This window comes from Mycteria americana, chromosome 12, assembly GCF_035582795.1.
Source record: "Mycteria americana isolate JAX WOST 10 ecotype Jacksonville Zoo and Gardens chromosome 12, USCA_MyAme_1.0, whole genome shotgun sequence".
NCBI lineage: Eukaryota > Metazoa > Chordata > Aves > Ciconiiformes > Ciconiidae > Mycteria > Mycteria americana.
The window spans coordinates 1,095,001-1,111,265 of NC_134376.1; the positions used below are offsets into that span (position 1 = coordinate 1,095,001).

At 40.2% G+C, this 16,265-nt stretch overlaps 1 protein-coding gene across 7 annotated transcripts in view; it reads right to left on the reverse strand.

Annotated features, from left to right (window-relative positions):
* Positions 1–16,265, reverse strand: part of TNRC6A (trinucleotide repeat containing adaptor 6A) — a 53,293-nt gene that overhangs the window by 3,760 nt on the left and 33,268 nt on the right. For 4 of the 7 annotated variants that reach the window (XM_075515335.1, XM_075515336.1, XM_075515334.1 and 1 more), the window contains 15 exons: positions 11,670–14,258; positions 10,689–10,853; positions 10,335–10,510; positions 10,065–10,145; positions 9,589–9,640; positions 8,394–8,536; positions 7,582–7,719; positions 7,220–7,348; positions 7,033–7,110; positions 6,562–6,772; positions 3,143–3,274; positions 1,412–1,570; positions 882–1,022; positions 263–370; positions 1–36 (listed from right to left, as the gene is read on the reverse strand). The exon at positions 1–36 is cut by the window's left edge and continues 186 nt beyond it. In XM_075515335.1, the coding sequence (XP_075371450.1) occupies positions 1–36; positions 263–370; positions 882–1,022; positions 1,412–1,570; positions 3,143–3,274; positions 6,562–6,772; positions 7,033–7,110; positions 7,220–7,348; positions 7,582–7,719; positions 8,394–8,536; positions 9,589–9,640; positions 10,065–10,145; positions 10,335–10,510; positions 10,689–10,853; positions 11,670–14,258 (4,338 nt within the window). The remainder of the gene's footprint in view (positions 37–262; positions 371–881; positions 1,023–1,411; positions 1,571–3,142; positions 3,275–6,561; positions 6,773–7,032; positions 7,111–7,219; positions 7,349–7,581; positions 7,720–8,393; positions 8,537–9,588; positions 9,641–10,064; positions 10,146–10,334; positions 10,511–10,688; positions 10,854–11,669; positions 14,259–16,265) is intronic. The other 3 variants (XM_075515337.1, XM_075515332.1, XM_075515333.1) reach the window with 2 other exon arrangements.

Here is a 16,265-nt window from a genome sequence, read left to right on the forward strand (position 1 = left end):
GAGACCATGTTGATTTGGAATCACTGTTTCTGGCTACTAAAAGACATACAAAGGCAACCATAATCACTATGCTGCTGGAACCGTCACCTTGCTACAAATAAAAGCTGCTAAATTAGAGTAAAATCAAAATAGCCACTTTGAAAATCAGTGAAGTTACCACTCAGACGAGACCTCAGGACTACTTTTTATTAACATTTAGCATCCCCCTGAAGCACCTGAAGGGGAAGAAACACCAGCTCAGAGCAATATAAGCAGACATCACCTGAAGTGCTTTGTGCTGTACTGCTGAGGGAAACATTGTAGTTGGAGGCACGAATGGATGACCAGGCACTAGTTGAAGGCAGCGTGGTGTTCAAAGATGAGGATGACCCTATAATAAAGACAGAAGTCAGTCACAGCACAGTCCATCACAAGTGCAATAAAACTAAAAGGCATGACTTGTAGTCCAGACTGAACACCTCTGCACAGTCAGAGGAGGGACCTCCTCCACTCTTCTCAGCCCTCATCCTTGATCCAAAGGCATGTGGTGGCAAGGAAGGACCCTGCACTCGCTGCAAGCAAAGCTAGTTACGTTACTGCAATGGCTAGACTGCCAAGTTTTGCTTGCCTACTTTCAAACGCGCTGCCTCTCTGTGCACAGAATGACATCAGAACGCAGATCAGCAGCGTTCGCTCACTCTACCCGCATTCTTGGAATATCTGCTGCACTGCATCAAGTAGCAGCGCTTGAGCCAAAGATGAGCTTTTCAGCTGTGAAATCCACAACACAAAAGATAAACAAGGAGATGAGCAAGTGGCAAACGCAGCTCCAAGTAAACACTCTCTCTATCTGACCGAAGGAAGATTAGTACACAGTTAGAAAACGTAGCGTCTGAACGTACCACTGTTCCTGTCCCTGAGGTGGTCAACTTCCCGCACAGTATTAATTGAAAGATTGTTTATGACACTGCCAGGAGTGACGTAAGGGTCAGTTTCAGGGTCAATGTTTGGATAACCTTTCCATGGCTCACCAGGACGAAACTCTAGGAACAGAGATTCAGAAAAGAAGCTTATTTTGATTTTTTTTTTTTAAACAGGAAACAGCTGTCTAAACAATACATCTCTTAATGACCGAAAATCCAAAAGCTTTTAAGCCTTTAATTGGCTTAATTTAGTCTTCTTTTCACTTTATTGATTTCATTTCTAGTTTTTCTGGTCCCTTCTCACCAGGGTAAAAATCTCAAAGCAGGGAGATATACGTCTTGTTGTACAAAAACCTACTGCTCTCAATTTCGATCTGCTAAAAACACACCCTTAATGCTTTTCTGTAGGCTGTTTCCCTGCCCCCTCCACACGGAACGCCCAAGGACCACAGAAGAAACACAGCTGAACAGTAAGAACCCTGCAAAGGGTAAGCACTGGCGCTGCGTACCTGGCGGCCAGTTAACACTGCTAGAGCCATTAGGCGATTTGGCACGGGGCCAGCCGTCCCCAATAGATCCAGGAGGACTGGCTGGTGAATTACTGCTGTTCATAAAGTCATATGGAACAAACGGAGACTCTTCCAGCCTAAAACCACTTGAAATAGCACCTAATTAAAAAAAAAAAATAGTTGTAAAATATTTTTCATAGCCAATATCTATATAGCCATATACATATATATAAAAACATGCCCAAGTAAAGCATTCATCAATTATACAGCAACATACTGTCCTCTTACGATGTCAAGTTATACAGGAGGCCATACAGGATTATATAATCTAAAATGAAATGTCTCTGAATAATTCAGGAGAAAACTGTAAGAATAGTCTCCCATGAAATCATCTCATTAAAATAGCATACTTATTAAATATAAGTAAAATATTAATTCAAGAGGGTAAGAGCATTCTGTGAGACCCCAACTGGATAGTAGGGGTAGTGAATATATTCTGTGATGGGTGGGCTCTTGGAAGAAACATCTACAAAATCTGAAGGATCTTTAGCTACTGCAAAGCTCTCTAAATTCTACTCATATTCCTGGGAGGGGAGGAAAAAAAAATAATAATTAAAAAAAAATCACTGGAGGCAGAGCAAGGAATGAAAGCACTGTACACAATCTGCTTGATTCTGTGTAAGTCCTGTAAGGAGAAGTTTAAAGGTTCTTACTCTGCAAAGCCAAAGATATTCTACAGTTCTGAGGGAATAAATGACTTTTACTAGTGAGTCAATGCAATGTGGAGTTCAAATAATCAAATTCCTAATGCTATTCAGAAAACATTACCTACAGCTAAAGTAACACCAACACTTCTGTTGGTGTTACAGACTTCTGTTCGTCTGCAACAACCAGGTGAAGTCCAGCAGTGCAGTAGCAGGATATCTCCACTAGATGCTTAAGGCAGCAAGTCATTTCTTAGTAGTAAGACAGCTGACAAATCTAAAAATATCCAAACAATCTCAAGACTGAACAGTAACAGGAGACTGGAGACATTTTATAACTATCTTTAGACACAGAACCTTTGTGCTATAGACTCAAATTTTAACTGGATGAGATTTCAAGCAACTGAAACAGTTGAAATGTCATATGAATCCTGATTACTGGAATGAAATATGAAGCAACCAAGTCTGCCTCCTCTAAAACTAAGTACAGCAATGGTACTAGTCTATCCCTTCTAAGCTCTCCCCATTTTTAGAATGCAAATGTACACATTCATAACCAAAACCTGTAACTAAAAATGTCAGACGCTACCAGAATGCGTGCACAGAGAGTTAAATCCCCATAAATCACCTGAAGGCCAACAGGGTGGAGGGAAAGAAAGCTAGAAAATCTAAAGCTTTTGGTTTAAACATATATGAAGCATTCCAATCCAGATTAAGGTAAAGCTAGTAGCAATAGTCACACTTAAAGAAAAGTCTGGTTAAAAAAGGAATTCCGCACGGTATTTCTACTACAGCTCATCACAAGGTCACTTCTGTAAGTAAAAACATTCAAGAAAGCTATGGGCTGCTGTACGGGACAAGCAGCAAGTTTGGCACAGACAATGCTACAAATTCTGACAGGTACAAGCAACACAAGCAACGGTAGTTACAACTACAGGCCTAAATATAGCGAACCTGCATTTTATACAGGGAATGTGACAATCTGATGTGTAATGTTATATGCTACTTAGTGACACGTTTAACATACCATGTTTGCTGGAGTTTTGATCTAATGATGTGTTCACAGAAATGCTGTCTACTGTAGTCCATTTCCTCAATCGAGATTGTGGCTCTTTAATACTGCTCATATCCATGTTTACATTCAAGTTTGAGTTCATTCCTAAAAACAGATATAGCTTATGAAATACAGACTACATGTTTTTCTTCTGCTAATTACCACTATTGTCCTAATAACCATTTAAGAGCGTATTACTATGGTTATTTCATGCTTCCGAGTCTCTGTTTTTGAGAAACGTTCTAGCACTTAATACAGTGAACTTACTACAGACAGAAGCTAAGCTAAGCAATGCAAAGCACTCTGAAGTTCTCAGCTGATGTCTTCATGCAAAAATGTCAGTGGAAGAAGCCACTGAGGAAGTCAGAGAAACTAAAATGTAAGCATCTCAAAAACGTGGCATTTCTAACACCAGTCTAGCACCAGCACAACAACTGATCTCATCTGTACAAAGCAGAAGTACTGTACTTTGAAGAGCTACGCTCAGTTATAAAAGACACTTTTCTCAGCAGGAGGGTGTGCCCGCACTCATCCCTCTTCAGCAGAAGTTACGTACTGGTATCTGCAGTTACAACCTCATTCCCGTTCTTATTTGGGCTGTTCAGCAGGACACCTCGCCAGCTTCTGAACCACACTAGCACAGGCAGATAAGCACTCTGCGCGGAACTGCACAAGTAAGACTACTCCCCTCCTCCGTTTATCCTGTTCACACTGCATGAAAACCTCAGTAACAGAAAACAAACAAAACTTATCTTCGCCGGAGAATCAACACAATGCCAACCCAAATCAATCCAAATACCTGTGAGAACCAGCTACTCTGGGCTTGAACAATGTGTCCACGCTTTTGACTTTGGCATGCCTGCTCTCTTTCCAGGTCTGTAGGAATCCTTAATTCACAACCATACCTGGTTACATTTCCAGCCCTTCAGATCTATTCACTTCATTTCTGAAAATAAACCACTACAACATTTTAACTTAGGGCCAGAGACACACAGGGAACTTCTCAAATCTCTACTAGAAACACCTTTATTCAGCACTGGGAACTAGTGCTTAGTTTTGTTCCTAAGTTGATATTCACTGCCATATAGAAGCTGGTTTGGTTTTTTGTTTGTTTGGGTTTTTTTCCATTTGTTTTTCTTAAAGGCATAAGCAGATGTTGATGCCAGAAAATCAGTCCCTTGAAAAGCCTCACAGAAAGTGCCTTGTAACAGGACAGCAGAGTTTTAAGAAGTGTAACAGCTATCAATAGCTGAAACAGAAAAAAGGAAAAGTCCAATCAATCCAGTTTCTGACACCTCTCCCTCCAGCATTTTGCTGTTGTCAGAGCAATACCCTGTGCACAACAATAACCCTTCTTCTAACTCTGAAGAAGCTTGCAGAAGACAGACCTCTAAAACAAGGGTTAGAAAGATCACAGGCTGGCAAATAGGCACATCGGGCTGCTAAGGTTAATGCCAGCCCCTTGGCAGGCACAGCTCCGTATCTGACACCTGTGGACCGAGGGATGAACATCAGTCCCTGGACATAATCTGGAATTTAAACAGTCTTCCCAGAAGTAATTTTTCATATCCAATTGTGGAAGATTCTATATTGTTCAGCTATACTCACTATTTGGCAGAAAAAGGTATTTTTAATATTAGAAATACTTAATTCTATAAATTAATCACGATGTGACTGCAGCACTGGCCAACTAGAGAGAAGGACACCCGCCCCCAGCCCCCAGTCTCTGCTTTTGATGAACAAATATCTAGTGAATCTCGACCAATTCAGTGCCCCAGAATGTAAACAGGACCTCCCTGCTTTCGTTGCTAGGTCTCCTGATGCTAATATTAGAACACGGAGAAAACAACATACCTGCAAGATTTTCCAGAAGACAACTTGGCAAGTTCAGCTCCTTCTCACATGACTATGCTACTATACTTTGTGCACTTGGAGGATGCTACCAATACTCCTCTTGACTCAATTTTTCACTAAAGGGTGAAGAAATTCCAGCAACTTACTATTTCTACCTTTAAGCTTTTATTTGTGGACTGCATGTGGCTCCACTTGCTTATATCACTATATAGTACTACTCCAAAGGGATCCCAGAGAATTCTTACATATACGGCAGCAGATTCCCGAGGGATCTCAAAGCAATCTTACATATACTGCAGGTTCCTGAAATGTGGCAATGATTAAGGTGAGAAAGCAGCTACTTAACAATAGTATACAACAATTCAACTCAAGAAATGAAACAGAAAGGAACCCAACGTAGGCAGGATGCAATTACTCAGCACGAATTTTGGCGAGAAAGTTAAATATTCCTTTCATTAGGCCTAACAGTGTCTCTAATAGCTAAACAAACTTCATTTTTATGCCTTGACATTTGAATGAAAGCAGTAGTTAGATCTTGATGCCAATCATCAGCAGCAACTATCAAGCAGCAGCCTGGACTTAAGACTGGCCACAAGCAAAATTCCAGTGTGCCACATGCAGCGCAACAGCATGGCCTGCACCGACCCACTGGCTCCATAACACTCCACCTATAAGCACAAGGATTTCAGCAGCAGTCTCTATTAAACAAACTTTTCTACAAAGGGCAATGAGAATGCAAAAGGAAATCAGCCCAACAGAAATGACTGGATTAGAGTAACGTAGAAGAAAAGCAAACTGAAGAGGAGGGAAAAAAATAGGGATAAGGAACAAGAGGTAAATGGTATACAGGTGTAGTAAGTATAAGATAGCATTAAAAAGGGACCTAAAGTAAGAAGAAAATATACAAGCCTGGAATTTCTGAAGTAGAAATTGGACAGAAGCCTGGAAATGTAGGGAGAAAGAAACAGGAGATGTTTGTATTTATAAATGTTCAGACATTTTGCCTGAAATGAGACAACCATTCTTTAAAAAAGCAGAGCTAAAAGCTTTATTTCCTGGACAAAATCACTAAAAGTGAAATTAACATTGTGTTCTACTTATGCAATTCCAGATTCATTGAAAACGATTTTAAAATCCAAAGAAATGAGACAACATCAATGGATTCTTTGTATGGATTCTATTTCTAAAAGTCCTTTAGCTCCAGGAATCATAACTGCAAAAGGACTTTGTATCATCCTCGGGACCCAGAGGATAAAAAAAGAAATAAAAGGAGATAGACATTCTTTAAGAATGTAAAGCATTTTGCACTGAAATACAGTCAGTCACTTCTGGGAATGAGTGCACTTGTGAAAAAAGTTCTTTGGTGAACAAAGGTAACTGGGTAAGCCCCACAAAGAATTACTACTTCCATTAAAATCCTAAGTGCTAACAGGATTACCATCGCTATTGTTTTCAGAGGAGGCAGGCAACGTGAAAGGAAAGGCTGTGCGTCACATAAGCATTAATTGACTGTATGAACTTAGCACGGAGAAACCCACCTATAGGGAAGCTGCTGAACGCGTTTATTGGCGATGGCCCTTTTTGTAGCTCAGGAGTAGCATGGGGTATGACATTCTCAAGGAAAGATTTCATAGTGGGTTGATGGAGTGACTGCTGTTGAGAGGGTGGAGTCTGCTGCTTCATTAACAGGTTTGGATCAAGCTGGCGGGACTGTTGCATCATCTGTTGCTGCATACTAAGAGATCGACCCTTAAAAAAACAGAGCAGTTACGATATAAATAGGCAAAAGCTTTTCCACATTTAAAGAAAGATAATGAAATGCATCTTTGTGCTCCGTGCATCTTAGCACAGCAAAACCCCAGCATTAAGCTAAGTCATTCCTTTAAAGCTTGTCAATTCCCATTCACTCTTGCACTCGTTAATACAATTTATAACAAGGAACGCAGCTCAGGACGAAAAACAGTTTTTAAAGATAGTTTGAAAAGTTAATAATAAACGTATTTATTTACCTGCTGCTCCTGCTGTTGACGACCACCAGAAGGCATGCTTCTTTGATTCTGCGCTTTTTGCTGCTGAGCCAACAACCGCTAGGAGACAGTGTTTTGTGGTGTTTTTTTTAAGAACAGTTTATAGCTGACGTAAGTCTCTACTTAGACTTTCAAACAGAACACAGAGCGACTAGCTTTGTCAGCTTACCTGTAACTGGGAGATCTGAGAAAGCTGGTTTAACTGGGACAGTTGATTCAACATGGCTACCTGTTGTGGGCCAAAAAGTGGGCTCAGGCCACCGTTGTTTGGTGCATACTTCAGTAATGATACTGGAACCTGCAAAATGGACCGGTATGAAGAGTGACTGACAGCAACGTGCAATTAATTATAGCAGATGTAGAATATCAGAACCTCTGGTCAACAGTTGCCTAGCTTCTGAAACACTCATCAAGCCAAATATGTTTTCAAGTATTTACAGAACAAATATCAGCAACGCCAACAAACAAAAACCATTTTCTGAAGCAGCATTTTGGTAGTGTATACACAGAATGTTTTATGTGCTCAATTACCTGAGGGGATAGTAATGGAGGAGGCACTTGAGCACGTGGATTAGGCTGAGATGAATTAAGAGGTTGTGCTGGAGGCTGCTGCATGCTCCTGGGCTGTGCTGCTATATTACCAACACCAAACATACTGGGATTGCCATTCTGGGGAAAGGATGGACAGTTAGTGACAATAAACCTCTTCTGCTGCTTCTCCCACCCCTATACATTTGAATTAGAAGTTAAACACATATCAATCACATAGGTAGCTAGGATGTTATATCAAAAGGTTATATATTAAATGCTGTCAAGTAACATGCCAAGGATAAGCACATAGCCTTACCTGTCTAACAGAATTCAAGTTTTGCATACCCAGCCCTGCTAGGGAGCCAAGGGCTTGGTTAGGTAGTGCATTATTTGAAGGGGGAAGCTTCAGGTTTTGATTGGACATAAACTGCATGTTTTGGGACTCGTCTGCTACAATGCCATCCTGATTGGACAGACAAACCGATGCGCAACAACCAGCCAGCAAGCAAGCAGAAGGGAGAAACCATTGCCAGGAACAGAAGGGAAGAGTCACATGACAGTCCAGCACCAGCAGGAAATAGGCAGAAAACAAAAGAGATCAGGTTAGTCATTTGCACTGCAAGTGGCCTACAGAAAGTGCTTAGTATTATATATCAGTAAGTTAAAAAGAACAAAACATATCTTGTGGATTAACAAGAAAGCCCCAAATTTCCTCTCCACTAAACGCAGAAAGCTAAGGAGCGCACAGATAACTACTCAGAATGCAGAGTCAAAGAAGTTTAGAAGTGTCCACCAGTAAGACACCTACTAACCTTATCAAAGTAAGGACCGCGATCCATGGAAGACTCTTTGGAAATTTGAGGACGAGAACCAGGGCCTTTTCCAACCACACGGTTGTAATCTCCAACATTGAGGCCATGCTTATCCATCTCCATTCGCTTATCTTGCAGTAACCCTAAGAAAAGGTGAGAGATGTGACTACAACATTGCATGAGAGATTATTCAGTTTTCCAGATACACTAGAAACCAGTTTATGCTTATGAAGGGCTCAACTAATACCGCTCTCAAGCTAGATACTAAGACAAGGAAACATCAGTTTAGCTTTAAACTCTCTGGGCTTTACTGAAAAGGGAAAGGAAACACTATGAATCGATGGCTACAGACAACTTAAAACTTGGAATCAGCAAAGCGTCAACAGATTTTGCTAGGCTTCACAAAAATATTATTCTCAGTTTTCTCTTAAAACCAAGAATGTGTAATTGTTTAAACTTGAGTTTCCACTTGTGAATGCCATTTTTTCTTTTAGTAGCAATAAGCATTGTCTTGGCTTTGAAGTAATATCTTTATCACATCCCCTACATTTGTGTAATATTTCAGAGGCCCTTTAATTTGACTCAGTTAAGAAAAAACCTATATAGCTAAAACAACAAACCCAAACCAACCAAAAAGCAAATCTCACAAATTTAAAGTATTTGTGTTTATTAAAAGCAAAATTTAAGTTATCTTTTATCATTAATTCCACTAGGCAAGCTAGAAGATCAAAATAGAAGCAGTAATAAAGGAGTCCATTTAATACTTCATTGCATACAGTGTAAGAGAATTACTTTCCAAGCAGATGTTTTAAATTCAAATTTTTTAAAAAATGAAATAATTTAAATGAGGCTTGCCATTAATATTAAAATCTAAAATTCAAAGAACAATTTCTTTACACAATAGGCTACAAGCCCCAAACTGAAAATACCCAATTGTAAAGTTGAATAAAAAGAGTGCAACTACAATAAAACCTACAATGCTACAATTACTCGGACAGTAGCATTACTCGGACACACAAGTTTTTTTCTCTACAAGGGTACTCCTCTTCCTTAGGGAAACATATATTTAACTATATATAGCTATAACTACATATATTATATACAGCTTTTAAAAAGTAATTTACAGAAGGATATAAACTAAAAGAGAGACTGGAAAGGAAAGCAGTAAAACCCAGCTAGGGTCTCCTATTCTTACCTCCAGACATGTCCATCTTATTGCTCTGTATGGTTTCTTCTGGTGATTCTCTCTGAAGTAATAAAATGAATCATAATTATTTAATAATAATCTTTTTAAAAGCTAAAACAAAGATTCCTATATACTATTTCAATTCAAACCTGCAAGAAAAAAAAAATCGAGACAAATCAGATGCTATTTTAAAGCATTTTCTCCCTTTAGTTGTTACCCAACTGAAAACAGGTATCTTTACCAAAATACATATGTAACTAAGTAAAACATCAGACTACTGGATGAACACCTGGGTAGTGTTTATAAAACCACTTTTCATCAATAAACAGGATGCAAAGAAAAGGGATGGGTGACAGAGGAGAGAAACAGAAGTAAAAAGAAAAATAGTATGACAATGAACGCTAGGCAATGAAGCATTTCAATCTTTGTGCATTATAACTAGCACTGTACGAAGGCAGTAAAGCCAGGTAAAGGTAAATACTTACTGAAAAACTGAGATTTGTGAATTGCTTAATGAATGGATTGATCCATGCTTCATCTTGCTTATTTCCACCTTTCATTATTCCCTTAAAAATAGAAAGGAATTCCTGTGATACTCAGAAGATGTTTACCACCTACTGCTTAAATTACATCATAAAATGTTATGAATGAAGATTAAAGCTTCCTGGTACTCCACTCGGTGCAGCAATCTGTTCTGACTTAGCTTTTCGAAATGACAACAGTGCAAAAAAACCTTGACTCAACCTCCTCATTACCTTTGTGGGCATTTTTTTCATATATGGTGGCCAATTTAAAGACGGGTTAGCTTCTTGTGAAGAACTGCTGTTCCACATTCCAATCTCTACATCCTCCTCTTCCTCCCAGCTGGTCTGACGACTGCCTGTCAATGGCATATCATCTCCACACCAACTATCTTGCATAGATTTAGGCCCTGGTTGTGAAAAAAATGCAGCACATTAACATTTCAGTAGCAACTGACTGCCCTTAACACAGAAGTTAGCTTGATTTTTACTCCCAGATAAAAAAGCCCTCAAAAATGTAAAGTTTCTATAGAGGCATTTCACTGTCCCCAATTACCTTTATTCAGAGATGACGCAGAAAACACTCACCAGGTTTATTTGAAGCCTGTTGACCAAGAGAAGCGTTTCCCCAGCCAGAGGTGCCTGCTGCATCGCTGATGGGTTCTCCCCAGCTAGTACCAGTATCCATGGGTTTACCCCACGCTGAAGTTCCATTATCTACAGTAGTGGCTGGAGTAGAAGGCTCTCCCCAACCTTTTTAAAGCAGTACGAGTTATTGGCATGTTTTTAAGCAGGATTTAAAAAGCTATCTAAAGAGACTCAAGTGTTTTGCCTTTTCTAGATCCATAACATACAATAAAAAGCATATTAGTACACATTTACATTTTGTATGAAGGTAATTATTACAATTGCAAGCTGTTCCATAAAAAAATATAACCACAAAAATACAAATTTTGTATGTAAAGAATTACATTTTGATAACAGAAATTTCTAAGATACTAAGTTCCTAAGAGCTGCTCATTATATTTAAGCTACTCCTCTTCACAGTTGAAAGAGAGACGGAGCACAAAATACTTCATAAACACCACTCAAGCTCATCTGCAAGTACCGTTATTCACTGCTCCCAAAACTACAAGATCAGAAAGTCTGATCTTGAGTCCATATAAAACCATCACCCTTCATTCTGTCCTGTAGCAGCTCAACGCTTTTTGGAGGGCTCTTTGGCAACATTACATTTTAACTGCTTTAGAATCAAATGAAGAAAACTACTTTCATTCCTCAGATACTATTTAAAATATTTTCTCTGTGTTCCCACACCCCAGAATTCAAACAGAGCTGTCTAGTCTTTATTACTCAAGCTATTCAAACTAGAACAGATCTTCCAATCTGTATAAAAATATCAAACGTCTATAAGCATTGCTGCTGGTTTTTTTTAATAAATAAAAACGGTACTTCATTGGCACCTTCCCCCTTCCACTTTGAAACTAAAACATCGTTATATGAAGCAAGAACAAAATAATTGTTTTACAATTAACAGAAAACACAAATTTGCGTAAAACCAAGTCTTACCAGAACCCGAACTGCTCTCCTTGCTAGACATGGCACTTGAAGACAGTAGCTGCTGATGTACCTGTGCTTGCTGGTCTGAACTGCTGCTACTGTTTGGGACATTTTTATTCCACATATTCACATTTTTGTAGTTGTATTTGCTTGGATCACCCCAAGCAGAAGTTCCATCATCAATTTCCATTTTACGGCGTATTGATTCAGGGGACGGCTCCTCCCAGCCAGTGGGCTCTTCCTCCTTTGCTGGTGCCGGCATCGGTCCACCCAGCCAGCCTGACCCTGGGGGTTTGCTTGTGGCAGATGGTGCTCCCCAAGAGCCAACGTCTTGTTTGTTCCATTCTGGAGAGTTGATTGGCTTGGACGAATCCCCCCAACCTTGGGGCTGATTGGATTTCGGAGGGTCTCCCCAGCCCTGGTTCTGATTAGACTTTGCAGGCTCATCCCATCCTGAAGAATTATTTGGGTTTGTATTATTACCTCCCCAAGTAACAGAATTTGATTTACCTGGCTCATTCCAACCAGATACTGATCTGTCACTGTCGCTGCCTCCTGAACTGGATTTCTTAGCCTCACCCCAATGGTTACTTCTTGAGTTTTCGCCCCAGCTGTCACCGGCAGAAACTGCCCATCCCTGGCTGGCCTTTTGTCCATCTACCCATCCCTGTTTGATCTTCTGTGCGTCATTCCAAGATGACTTTTCCTCTTTGCCACTTCCCCACGATTGATTGCTCTTGACCATTACTGTAGCAGCAGAATCTTCTTCCCACCCCCCTTGGCTGTTTGACCCTTTGGAGTCTCCCCACCTTGTAGCAGACTTTGGATCTCCCCACCCTGATACAGATGAGGTATCATTATTGTTAGGGCTAGGTCTATCCACACATCCCCCTGAGCTGGAAGTCTGTGTCACAGAGCCTCCCCAGGCCTCTGTCCCATTGTCAGTTTTTCTTTCACCCCTTGGTGATGTTTCGGTATCCCAGGCAGTGTTCTGTTTGATTGGAGTCTGTCCCCAACCAGAGTTGGAAAGGACACGTGGATCTAAGTCAGTTCTGTTCACTATACTTTGGAGTAATGCATGCTGGTCAACTTTCCTCCTCTCTCGATTCTGTCCTTCTGTGGTTACTCTGTCTTCGTGGCATCCAGTGCTCTCTGAACTACCTTCGCTGTCCCCCGTACCTGTTTTGGCCCATGCGCTGTTCTGCTCAGTTATCTGAGAAGCAGCAGAACTCTGGCTGTTAAGGTCATCCTCCTCAGTAGACTTCCATCCATTTGTAAACTTCCTGCTGTTTCCATTCACGCTTTCATTGGAATGCTGATTACTAGGCAGTTTACTCCATTCTCCGTTTGAAATGTTAGTGCCAGTGTTTTGTGCAGGGTTGCCCCATCCTCTTCTACTCCCGCCAGCACTAGCACCATTTCCACTTCCCCATGGCATATTCTGGGAGTTGACTGTCCCTGCCTCCCATACCCCTCCTCCTTTATTCCCATTGATTTGAAAGTTAGTGCTGCCAGGCCCGCTAATGCCTGGCTGCATTAGAGTTGCATTCACAGTGTCACCATTAGCTTGGCTGTTTGGGCCTGAACATTTGTCTCCAGAGTAATTAGAACCATAGGCACCCCATGTAGTACCGTAAGATCCACCATTTTTTGTCTCACCATTGCTAAGATGAGAAATGGAAGTGCCATTTGTAACTGGAGAGGCCTGAATCTGAGAATGATTCATTGTGCTCACACGCCAGGCCCCATGCCCTGTATTATTAGGCAGTTCGTTAATCTGCACCGAACCAGCAGAGTTTGGTAAACTAGAGGTCATAAAGTTAGTAGTGTTATTTGGTCCATTCATTTCAGTGTTAAGGTTTTGAGGTTGCCCACTGAATGAAACCTTCCTTGTACCATTTACTTCAGAATCACAATTTTCCTGAAGGCTTCCCCAGGAACCATGGGCTGAACCACCCACTTTAGAGTTAATACTCTGACTATTAGATATCTGACCTATGGTACTGCACTGAATATTTGTGCCAGGATTACCACTCCCTACAGACCCTTTCAGGGCATGTCCATTGTTCTCCAATACAGGCCAGGCACCATGGTTGCCATTTGAATTCAAAGTGCTTGGATTTAACCCTCCATTTGATGAAGAGTTTATGGTGCCCCAAGCATTCATTCTATTGTTGCTACTTTCAGATTTGCTGTCAGGAGCATCCACAGAAACTTGACATGTGCTTATTATGGTTCCATGGGATAAACCCCACGGCCCATTAATACTTCCATTGCCCACATTATTGCTGTTGCTACCAACCACAAACTTATTTTGAGAACCATGTCCAATGCCATTTCGAATGCCATCATTTTCACCACCTGTGCTCCCTGAAGCCATTATAACGAGGTTTCTCTCTGACCCAGAGCTAGAGGCAGAGTCAGTGTCCATACATTCTGATGTCAACTCTGGGTCACTGCCAGTGATTGATGGCCATGCTTCTTTGTCAGAGCCGTCTACAATAACTTTATCCCAGTTTGTGCTGGAGTCACTATTTGAAGAGACTGGTCCCCAGTGAGAATTTTCATAATGGGATCCTAGACCACTGTGGTTCAGATCTAAAGAGAAGAAGGAAAGTCCAAGAGCATTATTATAAATGTAGTATTACTACTTCATTAAACAGAACAGGGAAAAAAATAACGTATAAAGATACTAAGCCAAGGATTATTTTGCTTAATACGACAGTCACTGAAGACGACAGAGAAAGCTTTTGAGTACAGCTGTTCAGAACACAGCCACACGCTTAACCTAGAACGCTTCTCACCAGCATGCAAAGTCGCACTCTCACAAAAAGCACAAAGCAGCACACCTAAAGGTATGGTTCTTTTTTTCCCCGAGAAACAGCTTTTTTAAAAATACTCTATATCACCATATACAAAGTATTTTGTAAAAACATATACATATTAAAAGCTAAAATACTATATGAAATCTAAGACATTCTGAAAGGCAGAAATCTAAACAGGGTATTACACTGACCTAGTAGGACCAGTTGCTATGTGACAATAGCCAGAGAAACACACACCCTCCCCCCCATTAAAAGACAATCTGTAAGATTTCTTAAGTACAAGTTATTAAAGATACTTTCTTTTATACACCAACAATCAGAGACCAAAAAAAAAAAAATATCACAAGACCAATCGAAAGTTCTGCTGCTGCAGAAGTACAGATTAAACACAGCAGCTGAACTGATACTTCTCATTTTCATTTATATGAGAACTATTGTTTCTTTTTCAATACATAAGCTGATTATGTCTGGGAATCCAGACGACATACATCCTAATTAACTTATTAACTTTTCATGGTTAAATACATGCACCATGGAGTATGTGCTATAAAATAAGTGATATCAATTTTCATCTCCTCTGTCTAAAGCTTTACTGCAGAGACACCCCCCAAAACTGTTAAATCAAAACAGAGTCAGACAGGTGCACCAGGAGATGAAACTAGGGAAGCGTGAAGCATGTGAAAAATAGTAATGAAGTTGGCAACAGAACACAAGTGCATAATGTCAGTGAAGTTTTTTACTTAGTATTTCCCTGAACTGAAAGAAAAACCATACTAGTGTATGCTCAACTGCTGCATACATAGCAAACTATGCTTCTCTGCCCATTAAAACATTCAGATTTTTTAAAAAAGAATCTGTCAACTTTTCGTAATATTGTTCCCTTTTTTGCCTTTACTTAGAATATTCAAAATATATGTACCTAAAGGTGGGAGAAAAAAAAGTTTTATAGCTCCTGCTCATTCTTAATGGATTTTTACAGCACGTGCCTTACACCTGACTAGAAAAGGTACAGTTGCTTTGCCTGATACCTTCAGGAAATTGTTCATGTTAACAGACAGGGCTAATAGTAGTAACAAAGGGCTACAATTATCAATCCTTCCTTTTCTCAAAAGCTATTTCAAGAACATTTAGGGACTGGCTACTTTAAAAACGTAACGCTAATTTATAAGCCTCTTGTGTTCCCAAGAAACACACGTTAATTGTGAAGTCTGAAAGGAAGCTGCCAGTCTGACCAGCTTCTCCCCTCTGCTCCAAGGAGTGCCAATTCTGCACCAGCACCCAAGCACCAAACTCTGAGCCCACCAAGCCCTACCTGCAGCTCAGTAACAAGTAACAGAGTCGCAACTACTCTTATTAAAAATGTTAGTCATAATTGCCACCTACGACTTTTGGCAATAGCTCAGCTCTCAAATGCAGGCATCGTGCGGCAGGAGCCTGTTCTCAGCGCTCCAACTCAACCGCAAAAAGGCTTGATGTGGTTTATCGTGTGTAAGCATGACTGACCAATCTGAAGAGAAGCACAGTTGATGCAGGTTTAAAAAGAGACCTTGTTTCAGTGCTTCCATCTCTCAAAAGGAATTTAAGAACACCATGACAAGCAGAAAACCCCACATTTTTAAATCAGAGTAACAAATTTTAAATACTACATTATTTGAATTTATGATCTTGATGATGTATAAGGAAACAGGAAGGAACAAATTAAAGAAATCTTACATTTAAGTTACTACAGACAGTTTACTGAGTATTACACTGATGGGCAACAAGTTTTTAATTAAAAATT